Source organism: Mustelus asterias, chromosome 7 (assembly GCF_964213995.1).
Source record: "Mustelus asterias chromosome 7, sMusAst1.hap1.1, whole genome shotgun sequence".
In the NCBI taxonomy this organism is placed as follows: Eukaryota; Metazoa; Chordata; class Chondrichthyes; order Carcharhiniformes; family Triakidae; genus Mustelus; species Mustelus asterias.
In genome coordinates, this window is record NC_135807.1 from 107,501,323 (window position 1) to 107,516,200 (window position 14,878).

The following is a 14,878-nucleotide window of genomic DNA, read 5'->3' on the forward strand; positions in this document are numbered from 1 at the left end:
GTTTAACGCTTCGGGAAATGCAATAGGCCTGAGTGTCAGTTTGCATAAAAGACTAAATGGCAAACTTTGGAAACTAACGTGGAATTACTGAAAATGCTTCACTCGTCTACACTTTGTCGAATTTTCAGCTTCTTGACCAAAATGATTCAATGCCATTGACAGAAACGTCGGGAACAAATGTGGATTTAATGAAACTGCTTTACTCATCGAGATATGCGGTTTGCCGCAATATCACCTAAAAACTCAATGGCATTAACGGGAAGTTTGGAAAGTAAAGTGGATTTACTCAAAGTGGCTGACGCATCGCGATGTGCACTTTGCTGGAATATCATCCTCTTGACCCAAAAAAAACTAAATGTCATTAACGGAATATAATGTGGATTTAATCAAAATGCTTCAGGTATTGAGATATGCACTTTGCCGCAATATCACCTTCTTGACCAATATCACCTTCCTCTTTGATCGCCATATCCACTTTGCCGCGATATCACTCTCATGATCAAAATGATTCAATGGCATTGACGTAAACGTTGGGAACAAATGCGGAGTTAGTCCAAATGCTTCAATCATCGAGATATGCGGGCCAAATGCACTTTGCCGCAACATTGGCTTCTTGACCAAAATGGCATTGATAGAAACATGAGAAAGAGGTGTGGATTTATTGAAAATGCTTCACTCAGTGTGATATTCAATTTCCTGCACGACCACCAACTTGACCAAATGGACTCAGTGGCATTGAGAGAAAGTTTGGAAAGTAATGTGGATTTACTCAAAATGTTTAACGCTTCGGGAAATGCAATATGCCCGAGTGTCAGTTTGCATAAAAGACTAAATGGCAAACTTTGGAAACTAACGTGGAATTACTGAAAATGCTTCGCTCATCGACATATGCACTTTGCCGCAATATCAGCATCTTGACCAAAATGATTCAATGCCAGTTTAGAGCTCTGCTAAACGTCTGTTAGGATTATTTTCCTTCAACTGTAACTATAGAATACAAACAAAATATAAGCTATTAGAATTCATGTTTTTGGCAATAATGGCCTCCTGGCAGAGTAAGAAGTTTAACAACACCAGGTTAAAGTCCAAAGCAGATCTCCAGGAACTACCACATTGGTATGGGGATTGAACCCACAGCATTGACATCATTCTACAACACACACTAAACAATCCATCCCACTGTTACAGTTCGTTATGTGAAACTTGCAGATCCCCTTGCAGCAAAAGAGTTAAGGGGAGATTTAATTGAGGTGCTCAAAACCTCGAGGGAACTTTGATTGAGTAAATGTGGGGAAACTGCACCCACAATATAGGACGGTCAATAACCAGAAATACAGATTAAAGGCAACTACCTGAAAGGGAGTAGATAATAAGAACATAAGAAATAGGAGCAGGAGTAGGCCATCTAGCCCCTCGAGCCTGCCCCGCCATTCAATAAGATCATGGCTGATCTGAAGTGGATCAGTTCCACTTAACCGCCTGATCCCCATAACCCCTAATTCCCTGACCGATCAGGAATCCATCTATCCATGATTTAAACATATTCAGCGAGGTAGCCTCCACCACTTCAGTGGGCAGAGAATTCCAGAGATTCACCACCCTCTGAGAGAAGAAGTTCCTCCTCAACTCGGTCCTAAACTGACCCCCCTTTATTTTGAGGCTGTGCCCTCTCGTTCTAGTTTCCTTTCTAAGTGGAAAGAATCTCTCCATCTACCCTATCCAGCCCCTTCATTATCTTATAGGTCTCTATAAGATCCCCCCTCAGCTTTCTAAATTCCAACGAATACAAACCCAATATGCTCAGTCTCTCCTCATAATCAACACCCCTCATCTCTGGTATCAACCTGGTGAACCTTCTCTGCACTCCCTCCAATGCCAATATATCCTTCCGCAAATAAGGGGACCAATACTGCACACAGTATTCCAGCTGCGGCCTCACCAATGCCCTGTACAGATGCAGCAAGACATCTCTGCTTTTATATTCTATCCCCCTTGCGATATAGGCCAACATCTCATGTGCCCTCTTGATCACCTGTTGCATCTGTTGACTGGCTTTTTGCGTCTCATGCACAAGGACCCCCAGGTCCCTCTGCACAGCAGCATGTTGTAATTTCTTTCCATTTAGATAATAATCCAATTTGCTATTATTTCTTCCAAAGTGAATAACCTCGCATTTGTTAACGTTATACTCCATCTGCCAGATCCTCGCCCACTCACTCAGCCTGTCCAAATCTCTCTGCAGACCTTCTACGCCCTCCACACGATTCACTTTTCCACTTATCTTTGTGTCGTCTGCAAACTTTGTTACCCTACACTCAGTCCCCTCCTCCAGATCGTCTATATAAATGGTAAATAGTTGAGGCCCCAGTACCGAACCCTGCAGCACGCCACTAGTTACCATCCGCCAACCAGAAAAGCACCCATTTATTCCGACTCTCTGCTTCCTGTCGGATAGCCAATCCCCAATCCACGCTAACACCCTACCCCCAACTCCGTGTGGGGGTAGATTTAATAGTAACATTCAAAATACTTAGAGGAAAGAACTGCAAAGCTGTGGGGAAGGAGCAGAGGATGAGACTTTTCAAGAGCAATCAGATATGATGGGCCAACTGGTCTCCTCTTGGGCAGTATGATTCAATGAAACTGAATGAATTCAGACCAGGGTATACAGTTACAATAATTTATTTTATTATTCGCCACCATTACATTGCAGTATTGTGATAATTTTAGGATTATTTTAAACACTTCTTATAGGTAGCTATAACTCCACTAAGACAATAATACTGCTGTGGAAGACTGAAAGGGGATAAAAGCTGCTGTATTTATTTACAATTCACTTTCAAAATCTGTAAACATTCAGGCTACATCCTAACAAAATTACAGAACAGGCAAAAACAGAGAAAATAGATGCTCTGCATTTTTCACATTTAGCATAAATAAATTTAGTCCACAAAATGAATATGCCCTTCTGAACTATAGCAGCAAGCTGTCTCCCATCAGTCCAATATTTTAAATTTGGAAATTAACTATACACAACTAAAACTAAAGCCAATAAAATTAACTGGCTTGTGTTCATTTCTATCATGATTCAAAGTGCCAAAGCAACTGACCAGTTCAATTCTCTAAACTGAGGAACAATACAGTTTTAACTTTAATTTACATGGTCATATACAATGTATCTGAACAGTTGGATTTTCGCAAGAATAATATCACTTTCACACTCATAACAGGAAAACTCTTGTAAAACACAATCAGGTTTCAGACTTGACTAAACACAGGGACAACCTTTGTATTGTGAAACTATTGTGTTAATCTCAGGCTGGCTGCGACAATTACAGGAATGATTGTTATATGTTGCCTATGAAGGTTGCTTGAGATCACATGACAGTAATCTGCAAATTTCACAAGTCTACAGAACTATCTTATCATCTACTGTACCTATAATTATTCTGTTTTTGGGTAGTGTTAGCTACACTCACAACATACACCCACTGACAGATAGCACAACTATGTTATGTGCTTGGGAGTTTGGTGTGCTATGAAGCTAAACAGTAGGATAAATATATGACCAATAAATACTGTATATGCTTCATCACTTTTGCAAGAAGCTACATTGGCATAATAAAAAAACCTGCAAAATTCTGTTGACATTTATCCAGCAACGCAGACAGCAACATCTCTACTTCTTTCATTAGTTTTGCCACATAACTGCCTTAAGTATTTTAAAATGGTTGAACATGTGAAATAAACTTAGCTGTTTTTTTCAGCTAACTCAAAATGTGACAGTGTCTATCCCAAATCTGCTTTAGCAACATCAGTGACAGTATTACCCAGATCTTTTCTTCCAATAGATAAGAAAACAATATTTGATTGATTTCTGACTCCACTTTAATGTAAATACAGGGTTCAGTTTGATGTCACTGGGTTTGTTATGAATTGCTTTCACTTGGATAACATGTTGGTGCTTAACACATCTAACTTCTAACACACATGTTATTTGTAGCTGCAACATCTATTCTTTGATCGTGCTCAGATTAAATGCAATTTTGCTTCAGTGATTTCTTCACAAAAGTAGGTGGGTTGCTCTACTGAAGACACGAGCAAATAAACATGAAAAATGTTGTCTTTTTTGATTTACCTCGACTCAACTTTGATACTGATGCTTGGTCAGGTTCGGGGCCCTATATCTGAGACAGTGAATTTCTTTGGTGCTTTTGCAAGAATCTTCTTGTCATTCAAAAGCCCATATTTCAATGTCCTGGACATAGAAGTCTTCCTTTTCTGAAAGGATGCAATTATCAAATGTCTTACATGAATGGCTACGCCCATGGTATAGATCTCCATCCAACCACAATCCAATTTCTCCTCTGTAAACAATACAAACAATCAGTTAGAGTAATACAGTCATAGTCATAGGTTAACAATTAGCAGAAATATATTAATAATCAACCAATTTGTTTTGCATAGAAAAGTTGTAAATAAGGACGAAATCAGAATTGAAAGACTACAACCATCAGCAAAACATTGGAGAGGTTGGGCTCTTGAGGAGATTTGATGGAAATTTTTAGACAAAGATATTTCCACTTGTGAGAATACAAAAGTAGTGGGTATAAATAGAATCCCGACAGTGCCATTTGGCCCATCGAGTCTGCACTGGCCACAATCCCACCCAGGCCCTATTCCCATAATCATACATATTTACCCTGCTAATCCCCTGACACAAGGGTCAATTTATTATGGGCCAATCTACCTAACCCGCACATCTTTGGACTGTGTTAGGAAACAGGTTAAGAGTTTTAACAACACCAGGTTAAAGTCCAACAGGTTTATTTGGTAGCAAATGCCATTAGCTTTCGGAGCGCTCATGTTGAGGAACAGAAAGTTAGAACAGTGCGAAGAGCTGCAGAGATGGCAGATGAATACACATTAGTGCATAAATGGAAATCTAGCTTCCTATAGCAATTTCATCCATGAGGGCTAGAAATTGAGAAACAGGGAGATTCGTCAATGAAAAACAAAAAGTAGATCACACTGGGAACAGTTTACCATGTGTGAAAAAAGAAACCCAAGAGGGTGGAAAAGAGATGAAAGACCTCAGTTGTTTTCACTGTAATAAAGTGGGACATACAAAGTCACAGTGCTGGTAAGATAGCGCCTGATCTTTTCAAATGCTGTGTGGGCGGCACGGTAGCACAGTGGTTAGCACTGCTGCTTCACAGCTCCAGGGACCGGGGTTCGATTCCCGGCTCGGGTCACTGTCTGTGCAGAGTTTGCACATTCTCCCCGTATCTGCGTGGGTTTCCTCCGGGTGCTCCGGTTTCCTCCCACAGTCCAAAGATGTGCAGGTTAGGTTGATTGGCCAAGCTAAATTGCCCCTTAGTGTCCTGGGATGCGTAGATTAGAGGGATAAGCGGGTAAATATGAGGGTTAGAGGGATTAGCAGGTAAATATGTAAGGATACGGGGATAGGGCCTGGGTGGGATTGTTGTCAGTGCAGACTCGATGGGCCGATGGCCTCTTTCTGCACTGTTCTATTTTGGCTAAGGCAGTGAAGGAAATCCTGAGAGAAGTCGAGAAGCTGAAGGAGAGTGCACAGCCGAGGCAGGGGATAAGACAGCGCCTGATCTTTTCAAATGCTGTGTGGGTAAGATTTACTCAGGTAGAACAGGGGGAGTAGGTAAAGAAGTTAAAATATTAAGAGATATGGGAGCTAGTCTGTCTCTAATAGTAAGAGATGAAAATATTTGCACTCCTTCTGAAAAATTGCCTGAAAAAGTGGTCATCTGTGGAATAAATGGAGTAGTGTTCTCCTGTGTAAGATAAGGTGAGGAAGTCCAATCAAGACTGGGGAAGTGACAGTGGGAGTGATGGAAACCGTGGTTATTCCAGGAATACAGATCATTCTTGGAAAAGATATAGTTGGATCACAGGTGGGAGATGCCCATTATGGTGGAAAAGCAAAAAGAAAACCAGGGGACTGAGGAGTTAAAAGAAAAATACGCTGGAATTTTTCCTGACTGTGTGGTGACAAGATCCCACGGCCATAAGTTAAAACAGGGAGGGAGAACAAAAGAGAAAGTTGAAAGAGTTGAATATCCAGTTAGCTGACATGGTAAAAGAAAAACCGAAGTAGTAGAGGATCAGACAGAGGTGTTTAGTTCTGAAAGAGTTGCAACAGAAAGATGAGACGATAAAGGATTTATATCATAAAGCCTACTTGGAAAAGAATCAGAGTGTATTCCAGAATTATATTAGTTTAAGGATAAAATCTTAAGGCGGAAATGGAGACCGTGGCAGGTTAGTGCAGATGAGAAATGGGCTGTGTTGTTGGTAGAATGCAGACAGGAAGTATTGCGGATAACACACAAATTACCTGTAGGAGGTCACCTAGGAGTGAGGAAGACTCCGGCTAAAGATACAGAAGCACCTTATCGGTCTGGATTACATTACATAAATGTGTAGTTGAATTGTGCCATACCTGTCATACGTGTCAGATGGTAGGAAAGCCACAGGCAGCGATAAAACCAGTGCCTTTGATGCCAATTCCCGCATTTGAAGAACCTTTTACAAGGGTTATAATTGAATGTGCAGGTTCCTTCCCTAAAACCACGAGTGGGAACCAGTATTTACTTCTGCAATGGACGTGTCTACCAGGTTTCCAGAAGCAGTTCCATAATGGAATGTCAAGGTAGAAAAGGTTGTGGAGGAGTTGCTTGTTTTCTTTATCCACTATGGATTACCCAGGTCAGTCAAATTCAAGGGTCTAATTTTACTGACAGATTATTTAAGGAGGTCATGGATAGTTTAGGCATCAGACACTTTACATTGACAGCGTACAATCCTCACTCCCAGGGAGCATTGGAAAGGTGGCATCAGACCTCTAAAGACTATGTTGAGGCTTATTGCCAAGTAAGGATGTGTGGGATAGAGGGAAGTTTGGCCGATTGGATAGGTAACTGGCTATCTAACAGAAGACAGAGGGTGGTGGTGGATGGAAAATTTTCGGACTGGAAACCGGTTACCAGCGGAGTGCCACAGGGATCAGTGCTTGGTCCTCTGCTATTTGTAATTTTTTATAAGTGACTTGGAGGAGGGGGCTGAAGGGTGGATCAGTAAATTTGCTGATGACACCAAGATTGGTGGAGTAGTCGATGAGGTGGAGGGCTGTTGTAGGCTGCAAAGAGATATAGATAGGATGCAGAGCTGGGCTGAAAAATGGCAAATGGAGTTTAACCCTGACAAATACGAGGTGATTCATTTTGGTAGGACAAATTTAAATGTGGATTACAGGGTCAAAGGTAGGGTTCTGAAGAATGTGGAGGAACAGAGAGATCTTGGGGTTCATATCCATAGATCTCTTTAGGTTGCCACTCAAGTGGATAGAGCCGTGAAGAAGGCCTATAGTGTGTTGGTGTTCATTAACAGGGGGTTTGAGTTTAAGAGCTGTGGGGTTATGCTGCAACTGTACAGGACCTTGGTGAGACCACATTTGGAATATTGTGTGCAGTTCTGGTCACCTCACTACAAGAAGGATGTGGAGACACTGGAAAGAGTGCAAAGGAGATTTACCAGGATGCTGCCTGGTTTGGAGGGTAGGTCTTATGAGGAAAGGTTGAGGGAACTTGGGCTTTTCTCTTTGGAGCGGAGGAGGTTGAGAGGAGACTTGATAGAGGTTTATAAGATGATGAGGGGGATAGATAGAGTGAACGTTCAAAGACTATTTCCTCGGGTGAATGGAGCGGTAACTAGGGGGCATAACTATAGGGTTCATGGTGGGAGATATAGGAAGGATGTCCGAGGTAGGTTTGTTACTCAGAGAGTGGTTGGGGTGTGGAATGGACTGCCTGCAGGGATAGTGGAGTCAGAAACTTTAGGAACATTTAAGAAGCTATTGGATAGGCACATGGAGTACTTCGGGATGATAGGGAGGAAATAGCTTGATCTGGGTTTCAGACAAAGCTCGGCACAACATCGTGGGCCGAAGGGCCTGTTCTGTGCTGTACTGTTCTATGTTCTATTACCCAAATAATTGGGATAAAGGTTTATATTATTTGCTATTAGAGATGCTCCAAATGAATCAACTCAGTTTACTCCATTTGAGTTGATATTCAGACATCAAGTAATCTAAAATTCATCGTTTGCCCATGGGGATAAAATATTGGTGCTATTACCAGTGTTAGGAGATCCCTTCAAAGCAAAATTTAGTGGTCCCCATCAGATTGAGAAGCAGTTAAGTCAGGTGAATTATCTGGTAAAGATGCCAGATAGAGAAAAAAAAATAGGGTATGTCATGTGAACATGCTAAAACAGTACTATGACAGGGAAAGGGAACTGGAGAATCAGGTATTAGTTATTGCCACTCAGAATGAGGAACCAAATCCAGATGATTTGGATTTTGATATGCCTCAGAAAAAATTGAATAATGAAGAAGTCCTTAAGGAATGGAATAGGGTAGTGAACAATCTGTCTTGGGAACAGAGAACTGAATTGAAAGACTTATTACGGTACTATGAAGACCTATGTAGAAATAGAATGAAGAGGGCTAATGCATAGTACATGAGGTTGAAGTAGGGAATGCTGTTCCGATAAAACAACACTGCTACCGGCTTAATCCTCTCAAAGCAGCGTAGGAAGGAAGTGGAAGCAATGCTACCAGAGGACATCATAGAGCCGTGTCAGAATGAGTGGAGTTCGCCGATCGTGTTGGTCCCCAAACTTGATGGTACTCAACGACTCTGCATAGATTATTGGAAGGCCAACGCTTTGACTAAATCGGACTCATACCCAATGGAATGTCTTGTTGAAATGTCTTGTTGTACAAGACATTGGTAAGGCCACACCTGGAATACTGTGTGCAATTCTGGTCACCCTATTATAGAAAGAATATTATTAAACTAGAAAGAGTGCAGAAAAGATTTACTAGGATGCTACTGGGACTTGATGGATTGAGTTATAAGGAGAGGCTGGATAGACTGGGCCTTTTTTCTCTGGCGGGTAGGAGGCTGAGGGGTGATCTTATAGAGGTCTATAAAATAATGAGGGGCACAGATCAGCTATATAGTCAATATCTTTTCCAAAAGGCAGGGGAGTCTAAAACTAGAGGGCATAGGTTTAAGGTGAGAGGAGAGAGATACAAAAGGGTCCAGAGGGGCAATTTTTTCACACAGAGGGTAGTAGGTGTCTGGAACAAGCTGCCAAAGGTAGTAGTAGAGGTAGGTACAATTTTGACTTTTAAAAAGCATTTAGATAGTTACATGGGTACGATGGGTATAGAGGGATATGGGCCAAATGGGGGCAATTGGGATTAGCTTAGGGGTTTAAAAAAAGGGCGACATGGACAAGTTGGGCCGAAGGGCCTGTTTCCATGTTGTAAACCTCGATGACTCTATGACTTTCTTTGTCCGAGAGAGCAAAAGAAGTTTCTGCTTTTGTAACCCCAATTGGGCTATATCAATTTAAAGTAATGCCCTTTGGGATGTAAAACGCACCAGCCACTTTTCAAAGGCTTATGAACAGAATTGGTACAGGATTGACTAATTGTGCTATCTACATAGATAACTTGGTTATCGTTAGCCATTCGTGGAAAGATCACATGGAGCATTTGGCAGAGCTCTTTGAGAAATTATGGCAGGCAATAGTAAGCAGTATATGTCCAAATGCGGCAAGACCTCGACAACATTTAGACTTGCGCTGACAAGTGGCAAGCAATATTCATGAGAGTGCGAGAGGAGGACACTGGGACAGACAGTTAGCAGCACCTAGAGGACAACACCGGGACAATCATCAGCACCTAGAGGAGTGCGTGAGAGGAGGACACTTGGGCAGACAGGCAACAGCACCAAGAAGAGTGTGCAAGAGGAGGACACCAGGATATAGAAACATAGAAGATAGGAACAGGAGGTCATTTGGCCCTTCGAGCCTGCTCTGCCATTCATCACGATTTTGGCTGATCATCCAACTCAACAGCCGAATCCTGCTTTCTCCTCATAACCTTTGATCCCATTTGCCCCAGGCAAATCCTGGTGCTTAACATCACAAAAGAAAAATGTTCATTGGTTGGTGAGAAACTGCTGTTAGGGAGGGTCAACAAATAGCTAAGAATTAGAAAAAAGCACATTTTTAAAAAAGGGGCTGTGGATGCTTCAAAACTAAATTTCTTCACTTGATAAAGTCAAGAGGTTCTGGTTGTTTATCTGGCACAAACATGAATATGATTTTTATTGTCTATATATTCTATTCAGTTTTGTCTGGGCAACTCAGTCCCGTGGTTTGCATATCCTGTGGTATGTGGGAAATCCTAGAGGCTCCTGGTAGCCTGGATGATCATGTGTGAAGGACGTGCCTGCAGCTGGAGCAATTTGAACTCCGTGTTCGAGAGTTGGAGCGGCAGCTAGGGTCACGATCTTGCATTCACAAGGCTGAGAGGTTCATGGATAGCATGTTTCAGGACATGATCACTCCACAGCTTATGGACGTTCAAGCAGAAAAAGGAATGGGTGACTGCCAGACAGAGGAAGGGAACCAGGCAGGTTGAGAGGGAATCTTCTGAGTTTATTCTGTTTGCAAACCATTTTCCAACCTTGGAAAACAGAGAGAGGGACGGTTCCTCTGTGGAAGCCAATCAGAGCCAAGGCCATGGCACTGTGGGTGATCCAACTGTTCAGGGAGGTGGAAGTATGAAAGGGCAATAGTGGGAGAGATTTGTTAGTGAGAGGAGTAGACAGGCTGCAGATGTGACTCCAGGATGGTGTGCTGCCTCTTTGGCTCAAGGTCAAGGAACTGTTCTAGAGGATTCTAAGGGGAGGGGCTGAACAATCATGTTGTCGTCCATGTTGGAATCAATGACATCGGAAGAAAGAGAAATGAAGTCCTGCAAGCAGACTTTTGGGAATTAGGTAGGAAATGGTAAAGCAGGATTTCAAAGGTAGTATCAGGATTACTCCTGGTGCTACGCATACATAGAGCAGATGTATGCATGGCTGGAAAGGTGGTGCAGGAGGGAGGGCTTTAGGATCGTTTTTACGGATTTGGGTACTGTTTAAGTTGGATGGGTTACACCTAAACACAAAAGGGACCACCATCCTTGGGAGGAGATTTGCTCGTGTTGTTGGTGTGAATTTCAATTAAATTGGGGGCGGGGGGGGGGCGGTGGATGGGGATCCTGACAAAATAGTTCAGAAGGGAGAGAAGCTGAGATGGAATTAGAAGTTAAAATGCCATTGAGTCTGAAAGGTACAGGAAACATAGGCTAGATGAGAAAGAAGCAAGTCCAGCAAGGCTAAATGGAACATATTTTAATGCAAAGAGACTGAGCAATAAGAAAGACAAGCTGAGGGCACAGATAGGCACATGGGAGTATGATATCATAGCTATGACCAAGACTTAGCTGAAACATAGGTAGGATTGGCAGCTCAACATTCCTGATTCTAGGGTATTCAGATGAGATAGAGAAGGGATGGGGGGGTGGGATGGAGAGGTCTCGCAACATGGATCAATTAATTAATTTTAGCAATTAGGAAGTATGATATATCCTGGAAAGATCATCAAATGAGCCCTTATGTGTAGAAGGAGAAAATACAAAACAGGCGAAGACTCTGTTGGGTGTGTCCTGTAGGCCTCAAACAGTCAGGGAGAGATACAGGATCAAGTATGGAATCAAATTTCAGAAATGTGTTAGGAATTATAGGAGGGGACTTTACCCAAATGACAACTGGAATAATTTTAGTGTGAAAGGTCGGGAGGGAGCAAAATTCTTGTATTGCATCCGGGGAACTTTTTGTAGAACTAGTATGTGGAAAGCCCAACAACGGAAAAGGGCAATTCAAGACCTAATGTTTGGAAATGAGCCCAGACAGGTGGAAGGTGAGCATTTTGGCGATGGTGACAATAATTCAATTAGATGTGAATAGTTATGGAAAAGAAATAGAAGTGTTCTTAACTGGGGAAAGGCTAATTTTATTAGAAAACAATTGCCCCAAGTAGACTGGGAGCAGCTACTTATAGATAAACTGTGTCAGAGCAGTGGAAGTCCTACGAGGAGATAGCGAGAATACAGAGCAAATATGTTCCTGTAAAGACAAAGAGTGGCAACCAAGATCTGAGAATCCTGGATGTCGAGGGACATGAAAGTCAAGATTAAGAAAAAAAAAGAGCAGGTTATGGTGGATACCAAGGTTCAAGACGGCAGAATCCCTAGAGGAATATAAAAGATGCAAGGGCAGAAAACTTAAAGAAATTAAGAAAGCTAAGAGAGTGCATGAAAAAGCTTTGTGGGTCGAAAAAAGGAAAAGCCAAAGGTTTAAAAAAAATATATAAATAATACATTTAATTATATGTTTAATAACTAGGGAAAGAGTAATGCCAATTAGGGACCAGAGGTAGTATGTGTGAGAACCCAGAAGATGTAGGTACAGATCTTGTTACAAAGGGGAGGTTGATCCCCTCTCTGAGAACTAACGCTTAACCAAAGAGGTTTTCGCCTCATAATCTGTTACAAGTGTGAGAGTAGTAGTACAAACTGCTCTTCAGCAACTTTGAGTGGTTAAATCAAAATAACAACCTGAAGCTCCCTCTGTAAAATCAACAAATTTATTTATCTAGAACAAAGAACAATACAGCACAGGAACAGGCCCTTTGGCCCTCCAAGCCTGCACTGATCATGTGTTCCTAACTAGACCATCCGTTTGTATCCCTCTATTCCCAGTCTGTTCATGTGGCTATCTAAATAAGTCTTAAATGATCCTAGTGTGTCTGCCTCAACCACCTTGCTTGGTAGTGCATTCCAGGCCCCCACCACCCTCTGTGTAAAATACGTCCCCCGCATATCTGTGCTGAACCCTGCCCCCCTTACCTTGAACTTGTGACCCCTTGTTTTTGTCATTTCCGACCTGGGAAAAAGCTTCCAGTTCACCCTATCTATGCCCTTCATAATTTTATACACCTCTATTAGGTCGCCCCTCAACCTCTGTCTTTACAGGGAGAACCACCCCAGTTTACCCAATCTCTCCTCATAGCTAATACCCTCCATACCAGGCAACATCCTGGTAAACTTTTCTGTACTCTCTCCAAAGCCTCCACGTCCTTCTGGTAGTGTGGCGACCAGAACTGGACGCAGTATTCCAAATGTGGCCTAACCAACGTTCTATATAACTGCAACATCATATGCCAACTTTTATACTCTATGCCCTGTCCAATAAAGGCAAGCATGCCATATGCCTTCTTCACCACCTTTTCCACCTGTGTTGCCACCTTTAAGGATCTGTGGACTTGCACACCCAGATCCCTCTGTGTGACTATACTCCTGATGGTTCTGCCATTAACAATAAATGCCATTAACAGTGAACAGGTTAACTGAACTATTAACAAACCGAATAAAACACTATTCTAATTGAATGCTGTTTAGGTAAATACAATTCCCACTTATTAACAAAGAAAACAGAACTTTTAGTCACTCTCTAAATTACAACCAGGCTTGTTGTCTTCCGGAATCTTCTGTCTTCTTTCTGGAACCTCTGCCTTCTTTTTCTATCTTCACTATCGAGATGAGGCTCTCTTTTAAGACATAAATGCAGCTAAGAGAGCCTGCAAGACTCTCTCTCTCACACAGACAACTGAACTAAGCTGTCATTTGGCAGGTGCTCTTCTGGCTCTTTGTCTCACTGCCCCTATCTCTTATACGCTGGATCACTATTTCTCACAATAGGATTGGTTCTCAGGTTACCAAAACATCAATTTCAAATCTGATAGATTGCTGGTAGCTAAGTGCCTAATTTGAACTGATTGGACAAAATTCAAACATTCAAATGCCTGAACCTGTTACCAAGGCAATCCTGCTGTTATGCCTCTGATACAATGTTTCTGTGTACTTGCATTTTTAAAATAAAAAACACTACCTTTTTAAACAGACAATTTTACAATATCAACTTTGCAACAATCTCAATGAATACTTTGCATCAGTCTTCACAATGGAAAAGGACGACACAGGTGTAGAGATCAGGGTAGGGGACTGTGAAATATTATGGAGGAAATTAACAGAGAGGAGGTACAAGCAGGTTTAGCTATTGTAAAAGTGGATAAATTTGCAGGCCCAGATGAGATGTAATCCAGGCTGTTGAGGGAGGCAAGGGAGGTGAAATCAGGGGCACTGACAGTCATTTCATATCTTTGGTTACAAGTGAGGTTAGTAAGAAGTCTCACAACACCAGGTTAAAGTCCAATAGGTTTATTTGGTAGCAAATACCAAAAGCTTTCGGAGCACTGCTCCTTCGTCAGATGGAGTGGAAATGTGCTCTCAAACAGTGCAAACAGACACAAAATCAAGTTGCAGAATACTGATTAGTGAGGTGACAGAAGACTAGAGGACAGCTAACATTGTCCCGTTATTAAAAAAGGGAGTTAAGGACAGACCAGAAAGTTATATGCCAATCAGTTTAACTGTGGTGATGGGGAAGGTACTGGAAAAAATTCAAAGGGACAGATATGGATTAATCAAAGACAATCAGCATTGATTTCTTACGGGAAGATAGTGTATGATAAATTCAATAGAGTTTTTCTGAGGAGATAACTAAGCACGTTGATGAGGGTAATGCAATAGATGTGGTCTATCAGGTCTTTAGCAAAGCTTTTGACAAGGTTCCTCATGGTAGACTGGTCAAGGAAGTAAAGGCCCATGGGATCCAAGGTAAAGTGAAACGTTGGATCCAAAATTGACACAGTTAGGAAACAGAGGGTGATGGTAGAGGGATGTTTTTGTGACTGGAAGCCTGTTTCCAGTTCATAGGGCTTGGTGTTAGACCTTTGTTATTTGTGGTGTACATTAATAACTTGGACTTAAATGTAGAGGTATGATCAAGAAGTTCATAGATGACATGAATAGTCG

The 14,878-nt window shown here is 41.9% G+C and overlaps 1 protein-coding gene across 12 annotated transcripts in view; it reads right to left on the bottom strand.

Moving 5' to 3' along the window:
- Nucleotides 1-2,672: 2,672 nt before the first annotated feature.
- Nucleotides 2,673-14,878, bottom strand: part of oxr1a (oxidation resistance 1a) — an 894,274-nt gene continuing 882,068 nt past the window's right edge. For all 12 annotated transcript variants that reach the window (XM_078216653.1, XM_078216656.1, XM_078216650.1 and 9 more), the window contains one exon: nt 2,673-4,367. In XM_078216653.1, the coding sequence (XP_078072779.1) occupies nt 4,232-4,367 (136 nt within the window). In that variant the 3' untranslated portion in view covers nt 2,673-4,231. The remainder of the gene's footprint in view (nt 4,368-14,878) is intronic.